Raw genomic sequence first — 22,299 nt, forward strand, 5'->3', positions numbered from 1 at the left:
GATTAAAGTGACATCAGAACTTCTACAGTCACTTTGGGACAGCCTATAACAGTACTTATCTCCCATAACTGAGCGAGCGAGAGAGGGAGATTCAGACAACTGTTTTGAGTACCATCCCTGCATTTTTTTTATTTTTTTCTAGAACTGGAGAAATGAGCATGAAAAGAAAGACGAGAGAGAGAGAGAGAGAGATCTGACTAAGGCAACTATCTTGAGTACCATGATCCATCCCTGCATTCTTCATAAACAACCTAAATATCAACCATCATTTTCACTTTCATCAATATGTTTTCGTCTCACACGACAGAAAAGGAAGAAAAATAGATGGAGTGATAACTTGGAAGCCAAACAACTGCAAGCGACAAAATTTGGCATCTTGAACAAAGGAACAAGAAGCCAACTCATGGACCAAGAGTGCTCGTCTTGCAATTTCCAGGATATCAACATTAAACTCATGACATACACATCCTAGCAGTGCCATTGAGGAACAAAGAATCTATAACATGGACAAATCACTATACACACAAAACAAATTCACCAAGCTTCAAGGACCACAATGACAATATTACGTGAAAGCAGAGGCTGAAACCCATGTACATGGTATGTTTAACTTTTATAACTTTAAATACACCAAGCTTCATAAATAGCATCCAACTGCTTACCAATCTTGGACAAAATGCACACATTTATCTCTTGAAGAGGCTGCACGCTATTGTAGTTCAAAGGACAACTGAGTGTGTAGAATCCCTTAAATCGTGAGGGAAACTGAATCCCAGAGAATGCCCGTGCAGAACAGAGAGAGAGAGAGAGAGAGAGAGAGAGAGAGAGAGAGACCTTCTATGTTCAGTGTAGCTTACCCCTATCCACATATATAACTTCAGTAGATCTCTAGCCCAGAGAAAGAATCAGACCAAAGAATTGGAACCAGGTTGTGTTTGTGCTCCAATCTATCCCCTAAAAACAAGAGAAATTAAATGACCTTTAAAAATGTGTGTTACTTCTGATTAATGTAGACTCGAATAGTATAACACTTTTCAGAAATCATCCCAGGACCCATGCCTATTATGAAGACCTTTGACGGAGGAACAACCTACAACTGCATGCACCCTGAACTTTGACCATTTGAAAGTAGCACATGCTTTAGAATGCCCAACAAATCCATACCCTCTAACAAAAGTTGTCCATTTGCCATTGCTCAAATTATTATCCACCCTGCTGAACCATCCCCATATAATGTGATTCACAAGAATGACATTCTTCTAACACCAATCCTACATTGTATACAGTAGAAGTTGTTCTATCCAAGAAAATGCATAAGTGGCTGCTAGTCAAGCACCCTCCTATACAGTGATGGAATACAGTTGTTTGCAGCATACATCCCAAGCTGAATTCCTATGGAGCACAATAAATTATCTGCCACAATAGTCTAACCTGGGGACAATCTGATAGTCTACTAAAACTGTAGTTATCAAGTGAAGCATAAAAAATATTATTAACCCCTCAAATTCTGCGTATTTCATATAGTTTGCCACATAAAGAAGAAACACACAATCCCTTCAGAAGTAGATATGAGCTTCTCAACACCAAATTGGTCTTCTTCTCCTTCAACCAGACAAATTGTTCAAGAAAAAACTAAGCTAGAATTCAGAAGATGTGCAGCTAACTCATGATACCTTGGAGACAACATCTTCCTCTTTTTTGTTTTCTTAAAAGGGTGAACTAAACTCGTGGCCTCTAAATGTGCTGAAATTTTAAACTCATTAATAACCTCCTTACTGCCTGTAAATTTTGGACATTGTGATTGAAGATCACCCCCTGCAACTCATCTTTTTCATTTTCTTCTTGACCTAGAAGAAGGAAAAGCATTTAAATTATTGTTGCATGTATAAACAGAGCTATAGGATTCAGACTCACCATTCACGTCCATGAAGCTTGATGTATACCTGTTGACTTAACAAAAAAATAATCTCAAAAGAGAAATTTTGAATTTTGAATCATGAATTATTTATTGTGCATCAGAGTTCATTTCAACCTCATCTTGTGAATGGCCATTAAGAGAATTGTGTTTATGAGTTATGTGAACAATTGATGTTTCACTATTCCAATTATTGAAAACAATCACAGGCACCTCCGGTCCTCCACCAGACATCTGCTGTACAGCCTGGTTCCACACGGGAAGAAAAGGCTGACATTCAGCTGAGATGCAAAGGTGCGATACTCAAGGACCTAAGGGAACACTTTGGCTGCTGCCAGAAATCGCATGGTCCTCAGTATAACCAAAGACACCAGGAACAACACCACAACATTGGGGATTGGGCATATTTGTGCAGGCCCACTCACAGGGCTGGGTTCCGCCACTCTAAAGGGTATAACAAGCTAACTTGTCGATACATCGGACCATAAAAAATTATAAGGTGGGAACCTTATAAACCCTAATGAAAATTACAATTGTGTTTTGGAAGTTGGGCTCCGAATATAGAACACAGGGGAGTGAGAGAAAGAAGCTGTTAGCGAGTGCTAACTGCCACTAATCATGACTCATGAGGAATTAGAATGAAGTAAGAACGTTTATTAGCCATTAAAGCCAGTCCCTCTACCATTAAAAATGTCACGGACATGAGACACTTAGTGTAATATAATAGTACTAAAAAATTAGGAAGCGAGATTACAACCTTAGCATATATCTGTGTTCACATAACCATAAATGGGGTAATTCAACATGCAATTGCAAACAGACAAATGTGGAAACTAATGTTGTATTAGGACTTGATATCATTTAACATTCTGAGAATCAGCCATTGGAAAGTCCAATTACAATAAATTGTTTAGTTTTTTTTTTCAAGTTTCAAGTCACAAGCTCACAAATTTCATAAATTCAGCGAACCAATTCACTTTTTCTTTTGCCACGGAAGCACAATTTTATGCGTTGATTTTTAGCACATGGGCACACATAGTGAAAGGAGTCAAAATTAGAAAATCAACATTATGCAGTAGACAATTCATGATTTTTCAGTGAAACACAAATCTTTCTCCTTGTTCATTCACTGCAAATTATTGCACAGAAGCATAAGATCCATCTGGTAATCTCATGGAATCAGGACCTCCACATGTTACAGATGCAACTGAGGAACACCTCAACATGAAAACCTCTGGGGTTATAACAGCATTACAATACAACATATTGTATCAAAAACGAGACACAAGCTTCATCATATCCGTGCTCTAATGATTCCACGAAAGCTTCCCTATGTACAAAGGACTGCAAATAACAATCCGGATCATGGCCTGAGTGCAACAGCAAGGCTTAGAAAAGCTCTTCAGTATATCAATAAGCCAAGAGGGACACTTACCTCCCTTTGCCGTAAAGGCATCCAGAGTAGCAAAGCATCATCTATGCATGGTTCTCTCCCCATTTGCTCTAAAAAAGGATCCTTAGTGCAACAAGTCCACGGTTCACCCATAAAGAATGGCACTGAGATTCAACGAAGGGCTTCAAGACAGTCCTCCAATTCTCTGTACCCCCACTGGTGACTGTCAATCACACAGCTAGACCTTGCTGCAAAGTAGAAAACCAACCAAGCAACAAGAAAGAAGGTCTGTGCCATGGACTGGAAGAACATTGCAAAGAGATCGCCACCAAACCCTGAAAGTACTAATCTTGCACCAAGCCCACAAAAGACCAATTCCAACATCTTTATACAGATGGCCTTGCTCCACATTACAGAGGTCAATCGACAACCCCTTACAACAGCATTCAATACGCTGGTCCTGGGTTCTGTAAGAGCAACCCAGCAATCCAAATTTTGTGCAAAAGAAATGAGCGCCTCGATCAGAAACCAGGCAAAAAGGAAACCCCAAATTCTCAGAGAAAGATCGCCACCCTTTGCCATTTCTTTTGTCAAAGGAATCGCCACTGAAAACGGCATCAATTTCAGTCTCATAACCAGTCTAACCAAAGTGTACTCGTCGCTCACGCTGGAGAAAAAAAACAGAGACAGTATCTGCGTAAGGACTTCCCGGAATGCCCATCGGAGAAGTATGAAGACAGTGAGCCTATTAATTCCCAAGCGGCAACCGACCCTAAACGATGTAATCATGGAGTTTCTTTTGCCCAAATGACCACTAAGAACGGTGAAGAAAACCACCCCATAGGAACATGAATGCAGAAACAGATAGCCTAAAAGCAACCATCCGAAAGCCGCAGACATACCAACGATGAGAAAAATCAAGACGGCTGCATCCGCCTGGTCCAAGAGCACCCCATGCTGATCATAGAACCTTATCCCTCCAGGCCGGTTCCTCTCGAAGAATGCCGATCTCGTCCTGTTGCTCCCGTCATCATCATCGTCGAACACGTCCCCCACCATGATGAAGGAACCAGAACCAACGACCGCCACGACGAGATCATCACCAGCCAAGATCTTCTGATCTGACAACCCTTCAGCCCCCTCGCTCGCCTCCTGGGGGAACTCAAGTTTCGCGTTTCCCAGCAACGGCCGGTTAAGAAACCGAGAGACGTTTGGATAACCACCGTCCGCCGTGATGCCGAAGACGGAGGCCCCGTTCTTGGCATCGAAACTCTCGTCGGCAAAGAAATCATCGTCTAAAGTTCCGCCCCTCGTGAAGATGACGAAGGAGCGGCGGGCGGCCCCAGCCTTCCGGGCGGCAGATTCCGGCGGTTCGCCGGAATATGGGTGGGAGGAGTCGGAATTGGGAGGGAAGAGGGAGTGGAAAGAGGTCTGCTGCTCGAGGAAGGAAGAGAGGAGGAGCGTCCCGCGCTCGAGGGCGATGCGGAAGGCCAAGAAGAAGAGAGAGACAAGGAGGAAGGCGATGAAGTTGGAGAGGAAGGAGCGAGACGATTGCTTCAACACCGATCCGGTAGTCAGGAGGTCAAGCCGAGGACGATTCATCGCTTCCCCTTCCTTCCCTTCTTCTCTCTCTCTCTGCGCTTACCTTTTCCGACGAAGAATCCGACGCGCTCCGCTGGGAACTGCAAAGCCCTAGCAGCGAATTACCCAATTGCCCCTGCCTCCTACGCCCTCAGGGACTTTAATCATCGAAAAAATTTCATTTTAAGGGAACTACTTTGGCATTAATTCCAGGGCGGCCTCGTATTGAATCTGAACGTACAGTCTGTTGACTCAAGTTTGCTGTAGACTGTCCCGAACGGGCCATTTATATATAATCACGGTAAAAGGACCGGTGCTTCATTCGACTGCATGTAATCTGCAACTTTACAGTTTTTACTGAATTGAAGAAATGGTGGCTCTATCTGGCTGTTGTCAGCAAAAAAGAAAAAGAAAAAATACAACTTGGTTCAAATCAACAAAGGATCGTACTTGTCACTTCATTGAATTAAAATGGAAAAAATGGGACTTCAAACGGAAATTTGTCCATCACTTATCCTCTTGAATTGCCTGGACAATGACACCCGAGTGACAGAGACAAACAAGCCAATATGTTTCGTGGTTGAAGCGTGCAAAAAGATCAGTAGTGGTGGCTCTTGAAAGCGTGAATTGTGATTAGTCCGCCCTCGTTCTGCGTGAAAGAACACTTTGAAAAAAAAAAACCTAGTTCATGCGTTGCAGGGGATGGTCTGCTTCTGCTTATAAATCACAGGATCCAACGAAGAAAGTCGGCCTAAAGCTTGTAGTAGTAGTAGTAGTGTTTATGAATCCGGAGTGCGCGTCAATGAATCAGATGGAATGCCATGTTTAGGATAATATTTAATGAGTTCCAAACGTCGCAGCAACATCATCATACGCTAAAAGGAATATGCAGTTGGCTCTGGTGATCGAATCGTCGTCTCTTTTCTACTGCCAAGGCTGTACGTTTTGTACAAGTGCCCATTTTCCTGTCGTCGGTAGAAAAACAGAGAGCCAGAGTGACTCCAAATTCTCAGACGGAACTGAATAAGTGGGTCAAAGCCACAATCTGAAAATGGGAATCCGTCAATATCAGCTAGTCTCGTAGTAGCCATTATCCTCACACAGGCGGTGTAACTCACTTAAGAGGTGCTTAACTTGCTGTCATCGACTTACCTTATGGAGGTTCTTTTCAGTGGGTGGTTTGCCAGATCAGATGAACTACTCCTACGTATTAGGCTTCGGTTGAGAGATGAAGAACGTCGCTCGCTCACCAATGTGCGCATTTGCCTTTTCAGAAAATAAGAAATCGGTAGGAAACATGGATCATGACTTGTATATAAGCATGACAGTTGACAGCAAAAGTATGCAGTCAGTACTGGACTAAGCTTCATGATCTGACCTTTTAAACTGCGTGAAAGTCGTAAAAGGGGCGTCCATGGCCTTCAACGTGATAAAATGTGTTTTGGTTGAAAGGATTGTGTAGTGTAAATACAATCTCTCTCAAATAGAACAGATTGAAGACAAAAAAAAAGGAAGAGGGTAGCAAAAGTGTTGACTGCCTACAATACCCTTTCACATGTGTCGTGAAAGTGAAAGCGAATGTGATGGAAAAGCTAAGGAAGAAAATGAGGGAACCAGTCCTCTTCACCGTTGAGGTGTTATCATCTCCGTAAACTCAATTCCATCTCCAACTTCTCCCGCGACCATTTTTGTTTTGCAGGTGTTTACTTTACTTATTTTTTTCAATCTGTGACATTGGGGTACGTGCCCACGTATCTCTGCAGTAAAATCGGTAGCCATCAACCGCCACCTTAAATGTAGAGTTTCGTATTATCAGCCAGGTCCATATGTACACCCTCTTAATTTTGGATAAGAAACGTAATCCAAGATGAAACAATCCATGACTTAAATTGCCATGTCATTAAGAACACTCAACGTCAAAGTTAATTGGACCTGCAAATTTGGGTTAATTGACAATTGAACCATCGATATAGGACCGCCGTATGAAAGCCTTTTAGTTAATTCCAGATTTTTAGGCAATTGAACCGTCCACAGGGCAAATTGACAACTTCGTCCCTGACATTGGCACTTCTGTGACGACTTCATCTGCCTACATGTTATTTTAGCTAAGGTTAACATCATATATAATCACAAAATTTGAATTCTAATTTTATATACGATCAAGTCGATGCATATCATTCCAATCTGGTATTGGACTCGAGTTGAGTTGTTGTTTAAGCTGCACAAAAAATCCGAATTTAGTCAGTGTTTGTGCGGATTTCTCTACCAGATCTAACTAAATAGATTTGAGATCAAACCTAAACAGATATATCCAATCCATTTTAATCCCGAATAGGGTATGGTGCTTTTCTTGGTCCGCTTTTTCTTTGGAGTTAGGTTCGAGGTGAACACAGCTCATGTCGGGATCCAATGATGGGCTATGAAATTTCAAGCCCGCCTGACCTTTGCATGTGGCTCTGCTGTATGAGACATGGCGCTAATGGTTCGTCACCTTGCATTAGACAAACACTTTTCCCCCCGGAAGCCTAGGGTTGCTCAAGGGAGGTGAGGGCTTTATCATCTTCTGTTTTACAAGATTCTAGTATGGTATCATTTTTGTTGTAAAAAATTACTCTGTGTCCGGACACCAATCACCCAAGGAAGATGGCGTAGTTGGGTTGGCCAAGCGGCATATAGCATGCATGTCACTCGCTTGATTCCCACGAGCGCTTGGCTCCTGTTTTAAGCATATGGCAGGCTCTACTTCAGCACCAATGCAACTCAGGACTCAGAGGCACCAATTACTGTGGCCGACTGTTCCACATCTGATCCATTTCCGTCTCCATGAAAGCGTGTTCAGTGATGGGCATTTACACCTAGATTAGCATTTCCAGGATCTGGTTACGTATATATGACTCACATGCCACCACCATATTTCCAATGCTCCCTGAAAGAATTTCCAAGATCATCAAGAATACCAGGTAGAAGCAAGGGAACAAAAGAGCCAGCAGATTCTCCAAAGGTGTACTGCAGCACTCGACCAATATAACCGGCTTCCTGTCAGCCTAAAGTTTCAGCAAGAATGACAGAAGAAAGTTCAGATTTGTAGCAAATGCAAGGGGTACACCTGTCACGCTCAAGTTTCAATCACCCAATTGACAGATTACACGTACACCATCTTCGAGGCCCTGGCTGTCAATAAAACCATCTCCTTTTCATCAGCTGGAGGCTGTTACACGTTAATTGCACAGATGCAACAGCGACAAAAATAAGTGTTCAACCAACGGCGGAGACAGAAAAAATTTCTAGAGAGACACTTATTCACAGATTTCTATTTTCAAATGGGCATTATGTGTATAACACAACAAAAAACATAAAAATAAAGATAACGTTGCAGGACTGGTGTGGGGTGGCTCCGCCTGTGTGTCCAACCCTGAGGTGCTAGCATCTAGTCAAGCTGATCTTATAAAGAAGAGAAGTTATGAACTAGTATTGGATGAATAAAATTCTCTCTTTTTTCTCTTAATCATCCATTCCGTAAAAATGATTCAGAATCAACACTTGAGTGTCTGGCACCTACCCATTTCTCAAATAGAAAGTACTACAAACATTTATGAGACTAATCACAACAGATGACGGAACCTCCTCCCGACTAACAAAGGCAGCGTCACTGCGTTAAAATCTGGAAGTCAAACATGAGGAGGTTACTGGTTCCATGAGATTGACAAAGTAATATTGTTTAACAAACCGAAAAAGAACATGTAAAAGCGCACCAATTTCCAAGCTTCCCAGCCAGTAATAAAACAATAACATGTTTCATTTGCTAGTCAACTTGGAGCCATGCCTATAACTTGATAAAAAAGTGCCTCATAGAGTAGGTTGCAGATCGATTTGACTGAGAACATTCAATCGGTTTAGTGGTCAGCTTCCATGTGACTGAGGGAATTAAGCAGCGATGTTGTTGCACCTTTAAGTACAAAAAAACCACATCTCTTGATACGACAACAGAACTTTGTAATAATCAATATATGTCCAAAATCATGTACCAAGCATCACGAGTCTGGAGTGTGGGGATCAACAACCACACAAAAATAGAGCAGCTCGTCTGAGCTAAAAATTGAGAACTCCAAAAATAGGTAGAGAGATTTTTAAAATCTGATCTCGACAGGCGATCACTCAAAATCTGGCTTCGGAGGATAGGTGCAGCCAGACCTTTGAATAATAACATTGGCTGCATAGCAAGCTGCCTTTACGCACTCCTCAATAGGCTTCTCCTTAACTAACTGAGACAAAAACCCTCCGACGAATGCATCCCCTGCAGAAAAGGATCATGCATGTGAGAAATGGAAATTGAATACAAAACCTTAAAGCAAGTAGCATTGTACATCAGTATACCTGCTCCATTGGTATCAACAAGCTTCTCCTTGGGTAGCAGTATCACAGGAAACAATTTTACCTGCAACAATAACACCAAAAAACCACTTCTCAATGAACTCTTCAAGGCAATCCTTAAAGGCTGTATACAAAGTTAATTTTGCAAAAAAGTTCTCTAATTGGAAAAAATGTGGGATGAAGATGGACCTTTCGATCAGATCCACCATTCTATTCTGCTACATAGTCCTTTTAGTCTTATTAGGGCCTTGGACCCTCAGAATTATAAGTCAAGGACAAGGAGGTTTACCTTTCCATCCTCAGCAACAACCACCGGATCAGCACCTTGAGTGATGACGACCACCCTTTTGTAGGTTCCTGATGCCTTAGGCAAAGCAGCAATCTTCAAAGCTATCTCTTCAACATTGTCAGTCTACACCATAAAAGAAAAAGTTAACAAAATCAAAATTGTGTATAAAAGTCATAATACACTAAAAATTATTATCCAAAGAAAAAGAATCCAAATGTCATACCTCCCAACCATGAACACGAGAAAAGGTTCTTGCCTCAGTCTCATTGCCAAATACATAGTCCATGTACCTAAAGTTCAATTAGTTTATCAACATTTGAGCCATCTTATTTGAACAGGCACACCCACACATGAAGACATAAGAAGAGACTCACGGCAGAAATTTTTCCTGGACATCCTTGAAAAACTCACAAATAAAAGGAGCTGAGAGGTTCATCATGAACACCTGAGGATGATGTACATAAGGAATACGTAAATTAACAGGTAACAAAAGATAAAATGCATGAAAAGGGCATATAATGAGCCACCTTCCTGTTAGCAGCTGCATGTTCAGCAACAAGTTGGATAGACTCTGGCGAAACAGTTAGGAAGAAACCAGCGATGTAGATAAACTTGGCCTTCTCAACTGCATTAACAATTTAACATATAGAAGTAGGAAAGTTTGGTAACAAATTTCAATAACTCAGGAAAGGCAAGGAGAAAACAACAACAAAAACATCAACAACTCACCCAGTGCCCAATTTTCTGGCCTCTTCAGATGCTCGGACTTATAGCAATTTGCAGCAGATAAATTGGCAACCAGCGACCTGTAAATTTTCGAAAAGGAAAAAGGAGTTAGGTTGTGGTATAACAAAGATAGATTGGCCCACCTAAAAAAAATTGGAGAGAGCACACAGCGGGGCAATGTGTGTGTATGTAAATATTGAACGTTCTCCATTATAAAATGAATTATCCCCTGAAACCAGTTTGGCTCTTAATACTGTAGGCCACCAACGACATTTAGGAGACCATTTGGGTTTTTCTATAACAAATAACTACAACCATCAAACCACATCACAAAGTGCATGAAAAATCACGAGCTGTAAATCAGCCAAGCCAGAAACGATCTGGTTCAAGCTCAATAATTTTCCACAATGTGGAACTTCCAAATTTTACATGATATTTCGAGAACTAAAATAGCTAGGGAGGCAAAGCAGTCAAGCTATATCAATTTATAACTAGACAATCTGGTATATCCATCGGCAATAATTAACACAACCACAAAATCAGAGACCAGTTTCAGGCAAACTTATTCACAAGTAAGTACAGGAAGAAAAAACAGACCTTTCACCACCCACGACACAGACGGCACAAGTACCAGTCGGTGCAGAATCATCTTCATAATAATGAACCTACAGGGGAAAACAAGCTAAATAGATAAGGACCAGGATGGATCCCAATATTTATTGCTCGAAAATAAAATAGTCATATTTGTTTTTCCTTGTGTTTGGTTGACATAAAGACAGAGTCAGCGTGTGAAAAATCATACATTGACCCCTGCAAGCTTTGAGTTCTTAGTCATCTCCTCCCCGAACTTGTCTTTGCCAATGCAACCCATGTAACTAGTTGCGCCAGGTATTTGGAGCATCCACTGCACATTTTTCCAGCAGACAGACCAGCAAAGAGAACACATCCGGTAATCGTAAGCAAAGATAACAGCATACGATGATCGTCTTATATCAAGATAAAGAAAACACGAAAGAAATGATTCATACCTGAGCAACCCTAATTGAATTCTGCGTTGCACCTGAAACAGTAAACAACATAAGCTCAATCTTGCATTAAGATGTATCAGTTTATTGCCTTTTCCAACTAAACGGCATAATGTTTATCAACAGAAATTACTACCTCCAGCAATATACTCAACATTTTCCTTGGCAGCCAGTTCCTCATACCTAATAAGTCCAGCAAAAATAATTTTTTCAGTATAATCTGAGAAAGAATTTCAAAATCTTTCAATAAATGAAGCATAGATCTAACAAATTTGAGCAACGAAACGAACAAAACATCCCATCTGCTGGCTCCTCCGTCAGAATATTTACTGAACAAAACAGCTGATGTGCTAAAGCTCATAGGAGGAGAACATGTATGAGTAGAAGAAGTGTATCCAAGAAATAGGACAGCAAATTCCCTTCTGTTCTCCAGCGTACCACATTGCCAGAAGATGATCTCCCAAAAAGGCTGATCAATATAATCTCACAACACAAACCATATCCCCGCCACCAATTATAAGATAGATCTAACTAATTCCCATGCACAGAATGCCAGATCTGGCATGTTCAAGCAGTTTACTTACATGGGAACGTGTTTTTCCTCTGCAAGGATAGCATTGTTGAGCTTTATATCATACCTGAAAGTTCGAAACGAGATGCATCAGAATATTCACACCCTAAATAGATGAATACTGTAGCCACTTCCAAGGACACAAGGAATACCATCACTCGGGAACTATAAAAAGGAAATGTCTGCTCTTACTTTTTGAGGAAATCTTCGTCGACAACGGCGGAGATGTCGAGGAGGGGATTGCCCATTCCTAGGAGGATGCCATCATACGCCATTTTGCTTCCTTGTTGGGGACGACGGAGGTGTTCGGTGGCAGGAGAACAGGGAGATGATTTACGGAGGGCTCTCTCTCTCTCTCTCTCTCTCTCTCTCTCTCCCCCGTCTTTGGGGATCTCGCGGCAAATTTATAGAGGTGGAGCAGGAAGTTCCGACAAAAACCCTACTCCAAACCACCGGCAAAATTAAGTAGAGCCCTTTCCCGAGTGCATTTTGCTCGTTTCAGGCGAGCCACCCGCCGGTGAAAAATAGGAGATTGGACACCTCGAATTGTTTGAAAAATAAGACAGGTGCTCATTGTTCGACATTTTGCAAAAAGGGTCTTCCGTGGTTTTCTCTTAACTGGTTGCATACTTGAAATATTTGGGTTCAGGGCGTCCGGTGGAATTGGAATGATGACCAAACTCTATGGCCATGAACATGAACATGAACATGAACATGAAAAAAGGATGATCCCTAGTTGTGATACTGATAACAGCACCACCATTGTGAGAGAGCTAGAGGATCTTTGCTTGGATGCGATATTGTAAAACCCACCCTGCTGTATCTGAAACGGGCTTCAATTTGGAACTCACGATCTACCACAGTTCAAAACGGCTACAAGTATCGAAGATTGAATTTATTAGATCTGTTTGAGTTTGACGGTTTGGATTGTAACCAGGTTGGATTCAAATAGAATCGTCCCTTGTTAAGCCTTTTGTTTTTCAATAAACACGAACTTGAGCCGATTTTCATCAGTTTTAGGCAAGTTATGAAGCCATGCCCGAGCTAAATCCACCTATTTTTTTCTTTCTTGGAAAATCACAATTAATGCTTTGAGGTATGTTTGGAATGGATGGATGCCCAAAAATAAAACGGTGTTTTGGAGGCAAAACGGCATTCGTTTTCGGCATCACAGGTGGACTGAAAACTTTTATGAAAATGCAGCTTTTACGCCTGGCAGGCAAGGCAGGTTTGTCATTCCAAAACCAGCTTTGGCATAGGCTTAAATTTGTGAGCATGGATGGTGTGGGTGCCGGTCAAGCATGAATATGTTCGCGTTAGAGAACTGGGGAATGTAGGTTGGTTATTGAAATCGGATATTAGTAAGAGTTGGTCTTAATCAGGTTGGAGTTTGTTTCAAGTTTTCATATGCTTTCTACATGGGATATACACGCATATGTCTTAAACTCCACAAGTATGCACTTTGTAGGTTGGGTTGGGTTGGGTAAGACCAATGGCTCGACTCGACACACTCACACTCCCAAAGCATCGCCATGAAAAAAATGTAAGAGTGGCAGTATTTAGATTCGAGCTAAGGTTTACGTCTCAAGACCTTTCGCAACTCTCCACTTATGACTGCCAGCTTCTTGTATGTGTAACAACCTGATGAGGGTTGTAGAGATCAGATGTATCATCACCCCATCCCCATCTACTTGGCGGCAAATTGATTTGATTGACTAGTAGATACAGCGATGCCATGTCTCATAATACACTATTCATTGTTTCATGTCTCATACATACAGTGAATGAGATGCTGCTTTAGACCTCAAGTGCCCCCTTCCTCGTGACTTGGAGGGTTGACCCACAGATGTTTATAATAAGTGAAGTCCCTGATCAACTGAAAACTTCTGATTCTCTGCCATTAATGAACCAGTAGTGATGGGATTAAATGAAAGAAAGATCTTCTTGTCTTTTAAACTGCTGCTAGTCCCACAGCGACTCTCACGATCCAAACACGAGTCTGTGTCTGTTGTGCGTGTGTATTCGCATGTGTGCGTGCCTTTAAAAGAAATTACCCTAATGACATATTAATATGATATGAGAATTGACTTTAACAGTTGGCACTTATGAATTTATTAACAAAATTAAAGATTTAACCAAAAAGTTATTCACTGTAACTATAAGATGTTATATATTAGGAATGAAAGATAGACACCAACTTAAAACAATGAAGATAAGTCGTCGTCGCCTTTCTAGCCTTGGCCATATCAACGGGCCTAGCTTTCGGAGACCAAGTTTGCAGTGAAATATTATAGAATTGTCGATGTACGTGATGAGGAACACGTGAACAACACCATAGGTTCGAAGCTGAAGAAAAGATCCTAAAATTGTGCTGTATAGTATACACCCAAAATATAGGAAAAGGCAAAGAGCATGAATCAAGTTGAATTGATCAAGTATGAAAGCTTTAAAGCTAAACAAGAGGGGATATTAAGTTATCATAAAAAATGACACCGTAATACTGGAATGAAGACGCGGCTTGTTTCTAAAGCTATGTATGACTAAAACTGAGCTTCTAGCCATTAAAGCGCAGGACCCGATCAGTTTCTGTGGGGAGAGGGGTTAGTGCTCAACTCCGGTAGCAGATCTGAGATCCCCTCGTCTTGTCCAAAGCGCAGCCACATAATTCTATCGACGCCCCTCCTCGGCGTTTGACATGGCTCTGATATATATGGAATAATTAAGTGCCACGAGAAGAATCGTCGATCATTTGATTTCGGAAACCAAAGTTTTGGGTTTCTCTAGCCGTTTAAAGATATGGTTAATTTTCCAGGTTCAAAATCCAACTTATTTGGATGAACGTATAGGATTTGATGATGTGTAGTACGCGTAAACCGATGATACAAAACTTGTCAAGTTTTGATGAGAAAAAAATCCAAAAGCTCATTATGTTCGTGTGTGTAACCTGCACTGCGCACATTATGTTACACAACTTAAAACAAGATGAACATAGAAATTTAGTTTTTAGGCAATTGCGTTTGCGTCTCGAGGTTCCAGCTTCCTTCATTTTCAATACAAAACAAAATTAGGTCGTATAAACTTGGAAGGATAAGTCATTGCTAGGTAGGTAGTAAGAAGAGTAAACACCGGTCGAGAAAAGTCTCATTAACATGTTAGGGTTTGGTGAGATGGTGACGGGTACTGTTTTGTATCAATAACTAGCGAAGGAACCAAGATGCCAGCATATTCTCGCTTCCACTGGTGGGCAGGAGAGGAGGAAGAATAGAAAACGTAAGAACTAGAAAAGGCATATGGGAAAGAAAGTTGTTTTAAGGCATATGGGAAAGAAAGTTGTTTTCCTCTCTCTGTCACTCTCCTCTTTTCAATTTCATGTTGAAGGAAAGTCACAAAGCACTACTAAATTAAAGTGGAAAATGTGCAGCAGTGGTTTCGATGAAAGAATATGAATTCTGGAAGCCTAGCTTATAATTCTGCATATCTTTTGACAGTACTGTGTGCAACCATCTCTTTCTCCCACCCTCTCTCACATCTGGATGTCCATTAATGCTTTATGCACTGCCAAAAGGCTCATGGACACGAGTCTATTTAACCGAAAGAAGTCGGAGAGATGTGCCCCATTGTTTTTGCTTCTCTAGCTTAAACAGCATGAAAATAACAAATAATTACCGAATCTGTTTTTGCCTTTTAGCCTATGGTCAACATATGTATACCTAATTTCCAATATTAGACAAGATAAAAGACACCAGCAGCTAGTGATTGAGCAAACAAAAATTCTACAAGCACCAGCAGCTCTGATTGTCTGAGAGGATGGATCTACTGGGAATCACTCACACACACACACACACACAGAGATAGAGCATTCGTTCTACATATGTATCAAATCTTCCGTTTATTGAATATATATGTGTATAGAAAAACTTCCACTTTTGCAGTGATTACAATATATCAACCTTAGTACCTTACTGCAGAAAACAAATTTACACATTTTTCATATGTAAACTTTCAAAGGACAATACCAGCTTAATTTACGTCCTCTACCAAAGTGGAAAAAACAGGTTTCTGATTGACAAAGAACAAAGAGACGAACTCCAGCAATAATTAAGGAAGAAGAATCGAGTAATGAGTCATGGAAATTCCCTTTAGCAGATTGGCAGTGGGCAGCCGTTCCAACCCTTTAAGCACTCCAACAAGGGATCCACAATTTTCCACTCGCCCATGGCCCTGAAGACCTTATCAAAGTCCTCGCCTGGAGACCGGGCTTTCTCTCCGGTGAGGATTCCGGTGCTAAGCTCCTCCCTCACGAACTTGTACAAAGGATACGACCTGCAGTCCTTAATCCTGTTTGGGATTCCTGCGCTCCCGCTTTCCAGCGATCTTCTGACGTTCTCCACCTCTTTAGGCAGGTGGGCCTTGAGCTCCTCCTCAAACTCGGCAATCCTCTGGAAGATGGAGGTGCAGGCGTCCTTCTCCTTCTCTCCATTGTTCAGAGCGTGCTCGACGATCACCTGCCTGAGCTTCTGCATGAGAGGGTAGGTCGCACTGCATGGGTCATCTATGTATGCGAAGACGTACTCCCTCTCCACCACCTTCAGCAAATCCTTCTCGCAGAACCTAGAGGGAAGGAGCTCCCCGTTGACGCCGATGGTGAGAGTGCGTTTGGCCGATTGGCTGACGACCGTCTTCACCACATGCCTCAAGTTCTCCTCTGCGTGTCTCAGATCGATCGCTTGGCAGAGCGCGACGATGTAGGTGGAAGACATGAGCTTCAGTATCTCTACTGCTTCTGCCGTCTTCCTTGAAGATATAAGGCCTAGAGAGTTCACGTCCTGGTTGTGTTGTTCTGCGCTTTGGACGTGGTTGGTAACGGGGTTGGCGAGGAATTGGAGCTCGGAGCAGTATGAGGCCATGGCTATCTCTGCACCCTTGAACCCGTAGTCCAGGCTGGGGTTGGAGCCGCCGCTAAGGTTCGAGGGCAGGCCGTTGTTGTAGAAGTCGTTGACGAGCTCGGAGAATTGCGCGAACAGGAGCTTGCCGATGGCTGCCAGGGCCAGCCTCGCGTTGTCCATGGACACGCCGATTGGGGTGCCCTGGAAGTTGCCGCCATGGAGGCACTTGTTCCTCGAGACGTCGATCAATGGGTTGTCATTGACGGAGTTGATCTCCCTCTGGATGGACTGGGTTGCAGCTCTGATGACCTCAATTTGAGGGCCCAGCCACTGCGGGGACGTCCTGAGTGCGTACCTGTCCTGCTTCGGCTTCTGCAGAGGGTCCATCTCGTGCAGCCTGGCTGCCTCCTTCATGTAAGAACTGCCCTCAAGCACGTGTTCCATGATGGCTGCAGCCTCGATCTGCCCCGGGTGGTGCTTCAACTTGTGGGTCAGGTGGTCCGTGAACTCGGGCTTGCCGTTCATCACCTCGCAAAACACTGCAGAGAGAACCTCGGAGAGGAGCGCCAGTATGTTGGCGTCAAAGAGAACGGTTGAAGCCAAGGCCGAGCCCACTGCCGTGCCGTTCACAAGCGCCAGCCCCTCCTTGGGCCCCAGCTCGAAGAAGCCGCTGGGGATGTGGGCGAGCTTGAACGCCTCGGCCGCGTCCAGAACCTCGCCCTTTGGTCCGACCGCCTTAGAGTTCGGTCGTCCTGTGAGCAGCCCAGCGATGTAGGACAAGGGCACGAGGTCCCCGGAGGCGGTGATGGTTCCCCGGAGCGGAAGGCATGGGGTCACACCGTGGTTCAGTAGCCGAGCGATGGCTTCAAGGATTTCAAAGCGGATGCCGGAGTATCCCTGGAGAAGAGTGTTGGCCCGGACGAGCATGGCAGCACGGGACGTTGAGCGGGGGAGGGTGCAGCCGTCTTCGGGGCCACAGCCGAAGATGCCCGCGTTGAGGAACCTGATCAGCTCCCTCTGCAGGGCCCCTCCTTGCTTGGTGCGCCGGTGGGACGTCGCCCCAAACCCGGTGGTGACGCCGTAACTGTCCGTCCCCTTGTTCATGCTCTCGACAATCCACTCGCAGCTCGAGTTGACGCGCGCCCGAGCCGACTCGGATAGCTCAACCTTCACGTCGAGCTCCTTCCGGGCGACGCTCGTCACCTGGGCGATGGTGAGCGTCTCCCCTTGGAGCCTCACTGTGGGGTTCCTGAACTCCTCCACCATCTTCTTCACCTGGTCGAGGTGGCTGCCCTTGAGGGACTCGGCAGCAGCACCCCAGTTCAAGGGGTCCTTCGCACACTTGGCATCGTTATGGTGGAACAACCCATTGCCGTTCTCACAGATCGTCTTCCCTGCAAACTCCATTCCTGAATTAAGAAAGTGGGTAGAGAGCTAGCTAGAGACACTTGAGGGAAACGCACAAAGACAGAGTGTTGGGGAGGGGGGAGTGAGAGTGGAGAAGAAGAAATTGGAGTTGTTGCAGAGGAAGGGATCGGAGAGGGGCGGGCAATGAGGAAATCGATTGTGTGCGTCTGGATTTCCTGGTTTCGGCGGCCATCGCCCGTGGGCTTAAATAGGCAAGTGATGGGCAGCCACGTGGGAGTTGGTGGAAATCTCAGCAGTCAGAAAGGGAGGTCGTTTCTCCACTCAGAATCCGACACGTATACTAAACGACGGGTCAATGGCAAAGAAAAGATGAGAGAGTTTGAAAGGGCGAGGGGGTTGGTGGATGGATGTAGTAAATCAATAAAGTATTTCAAATTACACCGCACTGCACCAATCGTTATCATTTTTCAAGACGATGCCGCTTCTCTTTCTAAATCTTTAAGGCTTCCTTCCTTCCTTGATAGTTCAAGTTCAAGTTCAAGTTCAAGTTCAAGTACTGAAAAGGAATAATTGAATTTAAAGAATGGTTGAACTATTAAATTTGACCGCCAGCCAGAAGGGGAAGGGGAAGGGGGAAAGCACGGGGAAGCTGGGGGCAGCCAAGAATTCAACCCTGCAATGCATCCATCAGGATGACGTCAATTCTATTTGCCCGTTCAAAAACTCGCTTCTTTTTAAATAATCTTCCGACCCATTTCTCCCGCTTGCGGAAAATTAAGTTTGAATCCCAGCAATACTTGAAATCCTGTTCCAGATTGCGGTTGTTTAGATTCTGAAAGGGAAAAAAAAAAAAAAAAATTACACGCTCAGCTAAACATGTTTACTAATGGAAAATTTTATCCTAATGGTGGTCGCGTCGGATTGTCTGAAGCCATTGGTGAAGTAAAAACGGAAAAATCGACTGGAATCTGTCTGAGTCGGTCGAACGGTGTGATAAGGACTCCAAATAATGGTTTTTGGCAACTCGTCAAACCTCATGTACGTTTGTGTGTGTATGAATAACAAATTATAATTTTTATTAATCTTATGAACATGACTTTCTTTTTTATGCATTTTCTAACGAATGTCCATTAATCTTGAGCGTTTAATGAAAAAAAGATCATTCAACTCGTTCTCAAAGAGACGACATGTTGTTAAATAAAAAAAAAAAAAGAAACCCTTATGAAACAATCTAACCTATTATAGTGAAAAGAGAGAAAAACAGAGAGGGAGAAGAAAGGTGCATGGTATTGACTTAACAGCCACAGGGGTCGTCGTCACCACCAACCTCTGAAGTGGTGGTTGGTGAGGGCATGGCCAATTCCGAGCTGCCCAGCAATGGCGATCTTTTTGTTTTTTTGGAGAAAAACATGGGTGGACGGGTATCGACAGCAGCATTATGTATGCACGCATCTCAACCAAACAGCTTCATGCGGAGTTTGGTGATGATTTACATGGTTTCACCAACCCACCCAATCAGCCTGCTTCCTTCTTCCTGCCCTTTGGTAGGCCGCTAATTGATGAAAAGTGAGGGAAGAGACAGCCAAGCCATCATGAGCCGCAAGGTCCCCTGCCAAAAATAAAATACAGGATTTTGGTGGGTTCCACTTCCACAGTGCCAATTATTAACAAAGTATTTACGTATTTTAATAGGAGCAGTGTTACGCTTAACTGCTCCTCTTGTCGGAAGGTCACTCTCATACAGTTTTCACCTCATTAATTCCTGGCCTCCACGGAGACAAATAAAATTAAAAATGAAATGAAAATAAAAAATAAAAAATTCCTAGCCTCCGTGGAATCAAATAAATTAAAAAATGAAACTAAAATTTACAAAAAGAAAGGGTGCTGCAGGATAAAGAGGCCCTCTCCTTCTTCCCATAGAAAACAGATCGAGAGCTCCTCAGTCGTTTGGGCAATTAACAGGGCAAGTAAGTTTTTTTTATTGTAAGTCTCCCAAAATCAAGGACAGCCAACTGTGAATTATGTCTGTTATTTTCATGTGATGGAGGAAATGAACACCCGCAGATTACACGCTTTCTTTGGCTTTCTCATTTCCACACGAAACCACTTCTTCTTTCCTCCATTAAGGACAACATGCCCTTGGATAACCATGACAAAACCACATCCAACTAACACAGGGAACGAACACCGTGACGTTTTAAGTTGTCTCTAAGATGGGAGAAAGAGCTGCAGTAACCATCTAGCAGGATTGGGTATACTGATTATTAGGGGATGAAGCTGGGATGTTTTTACTTGCTGATTGGCTGAAACCAAATCAGGAAAACTGAAAACAAGTCAGGAGTAGGGCTGGGCACAGGGTTCGACAAGGCAATTTTGAAGTCCATAGTAGCAGCCCACTTGGTTATCAGCTTAGGCCCAACCATTAATTTCATGACACCTGAGAAAGGAACTGACCATCTGCACCTCATCCAGGAGGATGTGTGAAAGAGAGGAATAACAAAATAAAAAAAAAATGCATAAAAACTGAGTTCCAAAGTAAACCAAGGCCTGCTGAGGCTGAGCCAGCGGGGGCGACCAGCCAAATGAGGTAATTGCCGGTCCTATTGTTTGGCCTGTTAATAATTGGTCTAGGCCGAGACCAGGGTCTGTCAGGTAGCAAGTCAGAGGTACCAACTCAAACCCTCTGCCTCATACTTGACCCCACCCGATAATTTTTTAAATATGTTTTACAATGTCAGGCCGGAGTCAGTTAGTTAAACACTCGTGCCAAGGTCAAGTGACCAAGCTAAGGCAAAAAAAAACAAAAAAAAAAAGGAGCTTATCAACCTCATCGGCTTCACAAGCCAAAAAATGGAGCGCAGTCCAGGTACTCAGCCCGATGACAGCAGTCGGGTACATGGCACAATGGCCACCCTTAAGAGAAAGTGAGGAAAGATCAATCAATCCTAAAAATGAAAAAAAAAAAAAAGGAAAGCAATAAGCTTGTTTGGTTGTAAAGAGAGTGAAAGAAAAGAAAACTTTAATGTAAATTCAATCCCTCTAAAATGGGAAGCAAATGAAATATCTAACCCTTTTTTACTGTATATACCATTTCCACCAGCCCATAGCCGACCTTGCGTGACTCTTTCTCTCCGCTATTCAAGACTCCTATGGGTGCCTGGTGTGCATTTCTCTCCCTTCCCGCCATTATCATCTCTTTACCAAAATCAAGTTTTTGTCATTTTTATGTCATCCAATTAGTGTACCTGAAAATGGTGTTTTGTTTGATTGATATAATTTTTTATCATACTATAAAATGAAATATCGAGTATAAGTGTGGTTCCTTTTTTATTGAATCAAGAAATCAAATTAAAAATATTTTTGTTTGAATGATAATTTTTTTTAATATTAAAGATATTATTGTAATCTTTTCCTTTATGTAGTCCAAACAAACATAATTTTAGCAATTTCTTTCTTTCTATTCAAAAAAGTTTTATAATCACCTCTTTTTTTTCCTTTTCATTTAGTGAACATCCCTTTCTTTTTCTTTCCTTTCATGTCCTCTTATATCATCTCTGTTGTAACAACAAGAGATGGAACCGGACGGCGAACACCTACCCTGATCAAAGGAAAGCCCTTCAGGAAGCTGAGCTACCTGTTATCTGTTGATGCAGCAGAGCTCTGAAAATGTGGTGGAGGATGCGGAAGGGAAGACTGCCACCAAACGTGGTAAACCTGACCTTTGTTTTTCGTGTTTTTTTTAGCGGCTAGGCCTTGCTTTGCCTGCTTAGCATCTTTAAATCCTTTTCCTTTAATAAATACACTTCTCAAGAACAAAGGTGGGGAGCCTACCTCCCAAGAGTTCACCAGTGGCAACAAACATTGGGCTATCAAATCCACACTCGAAATTTTCGAAAAAAAAAAAGAATTTAGTGATCTATGACCAATAGGAAAACCTGTTGAAATTAAGAAACATACAAACCTAATTTGCAAAAACGCCAATAAAAGAAACCGTTTCCACTAGAACTAGTGCCTTTACAACTGGCATTGCTACAATGTCCATGGCATCACGGGGAGGAATCACAAGATTCACAACCCCCTTAAGAGTATTTCAAACCTAACGGGGTTATCAGCTTTTTACGACAAATACCCAAGAACCTAATGCGGCATGAGCAAGTTTTATGTTCTTACGTGC

The 22,299-nt window shown here is 42.7% G+C and overlaps 3 protein-coding genes across 3 annotated transcripts; all 3 read right to left on the reverse strand.

Annotated features, from left to right (window-relative positions):
- Nucleotides 1-2,959: 2,959 nt before the first annotated feature.
- On the reverse strand, nt 2,960-5,044 carry LOC116253605 (uncharacterized). The gene is made up of 2 exons (XM_031628515.2): nt 3,351-5,044; nt 2,960-3,259 (listed from the first exon to the last, which is right to left on the reverse strand). Exon 1 carries the CDS (start codon nt 4,908-4,910, stop codon nt 3,480-3,482), a length of 1,431 nt encoding a protein of 476 aa, XP_031484375.1. The 5' UTR covers nt 4,911-5,044; the 3' UTR covers nt 2,960-3,259; nt 3,351-3,479.
- A 3,798-nt stretch (nt 5,045-8,842) lies between these two features.
- Nucleotides 8,843-12,329, reverse strand: LOC116253593 (adenosine kinase 2). Its single transcript, XM_031628498.2, has 13 exons — nt 12,064-12,329; nt 11,885-11,938; nt 11,437-11,483; nt 11,304-11,335; nt 11,078-11,179; nt 10,873-10,940; nt 10,279-10,355; nt 10,077-10,174; nt 9,924-9,994; nt 9,773-9,839; nt 9,550-9,672; nt 9,264-9,324; nt 8,843-9,183 (listed from the first exon to the last, which is right to left on the reverse strand). Exons 1-13 carry the CDS (start codon nt 12,144-12,146, stop codon nt 9,041-9,043), a joined length of 1,026 nt encoding a protein of 341 aa, XP_031484358.1. The 5' UTR covers nt 12,147-12,329; the 3' UTR covers nt 8,843-9,040.
- Nucleotides 12,330-15,743: 3,414 nt separating this feature from the next.
- Nucleotides 15,744-18,358, reverse strand: LOC116252865 (phenylalanine ammonia-lyase-like). The gene has a single exon (XM_031627470.2). The coding sequence runs from the start codon at nt 18,162-18,164 to the stop codon at nt 16,011-16,013; it is 2,154 nt and encodes a 717-aa protein (XP_031483330.1). The 5' UTR covers nt 18,165-18,358; the 3' UTR covers nt 15,744-16,010.
- Nucleotides 18,359-22,299: the final 3,941 nt, after the last annotated feature.

This window comes from Nymphaea colorata, chromosome 4, assembly GCF_008831285.2.
Source record: "Nymphaea colorata isolate Beijing-Zhang1983 chromosome 4, ASM883128v2, whole genome shotgun sequence".
NCBI lineage: Eukaryota > Viridiplantae > Streptophyta > Magnoliopsida > Nymphaeales > Nymphaeaceae > Nymphaea > Nymphaea colorata.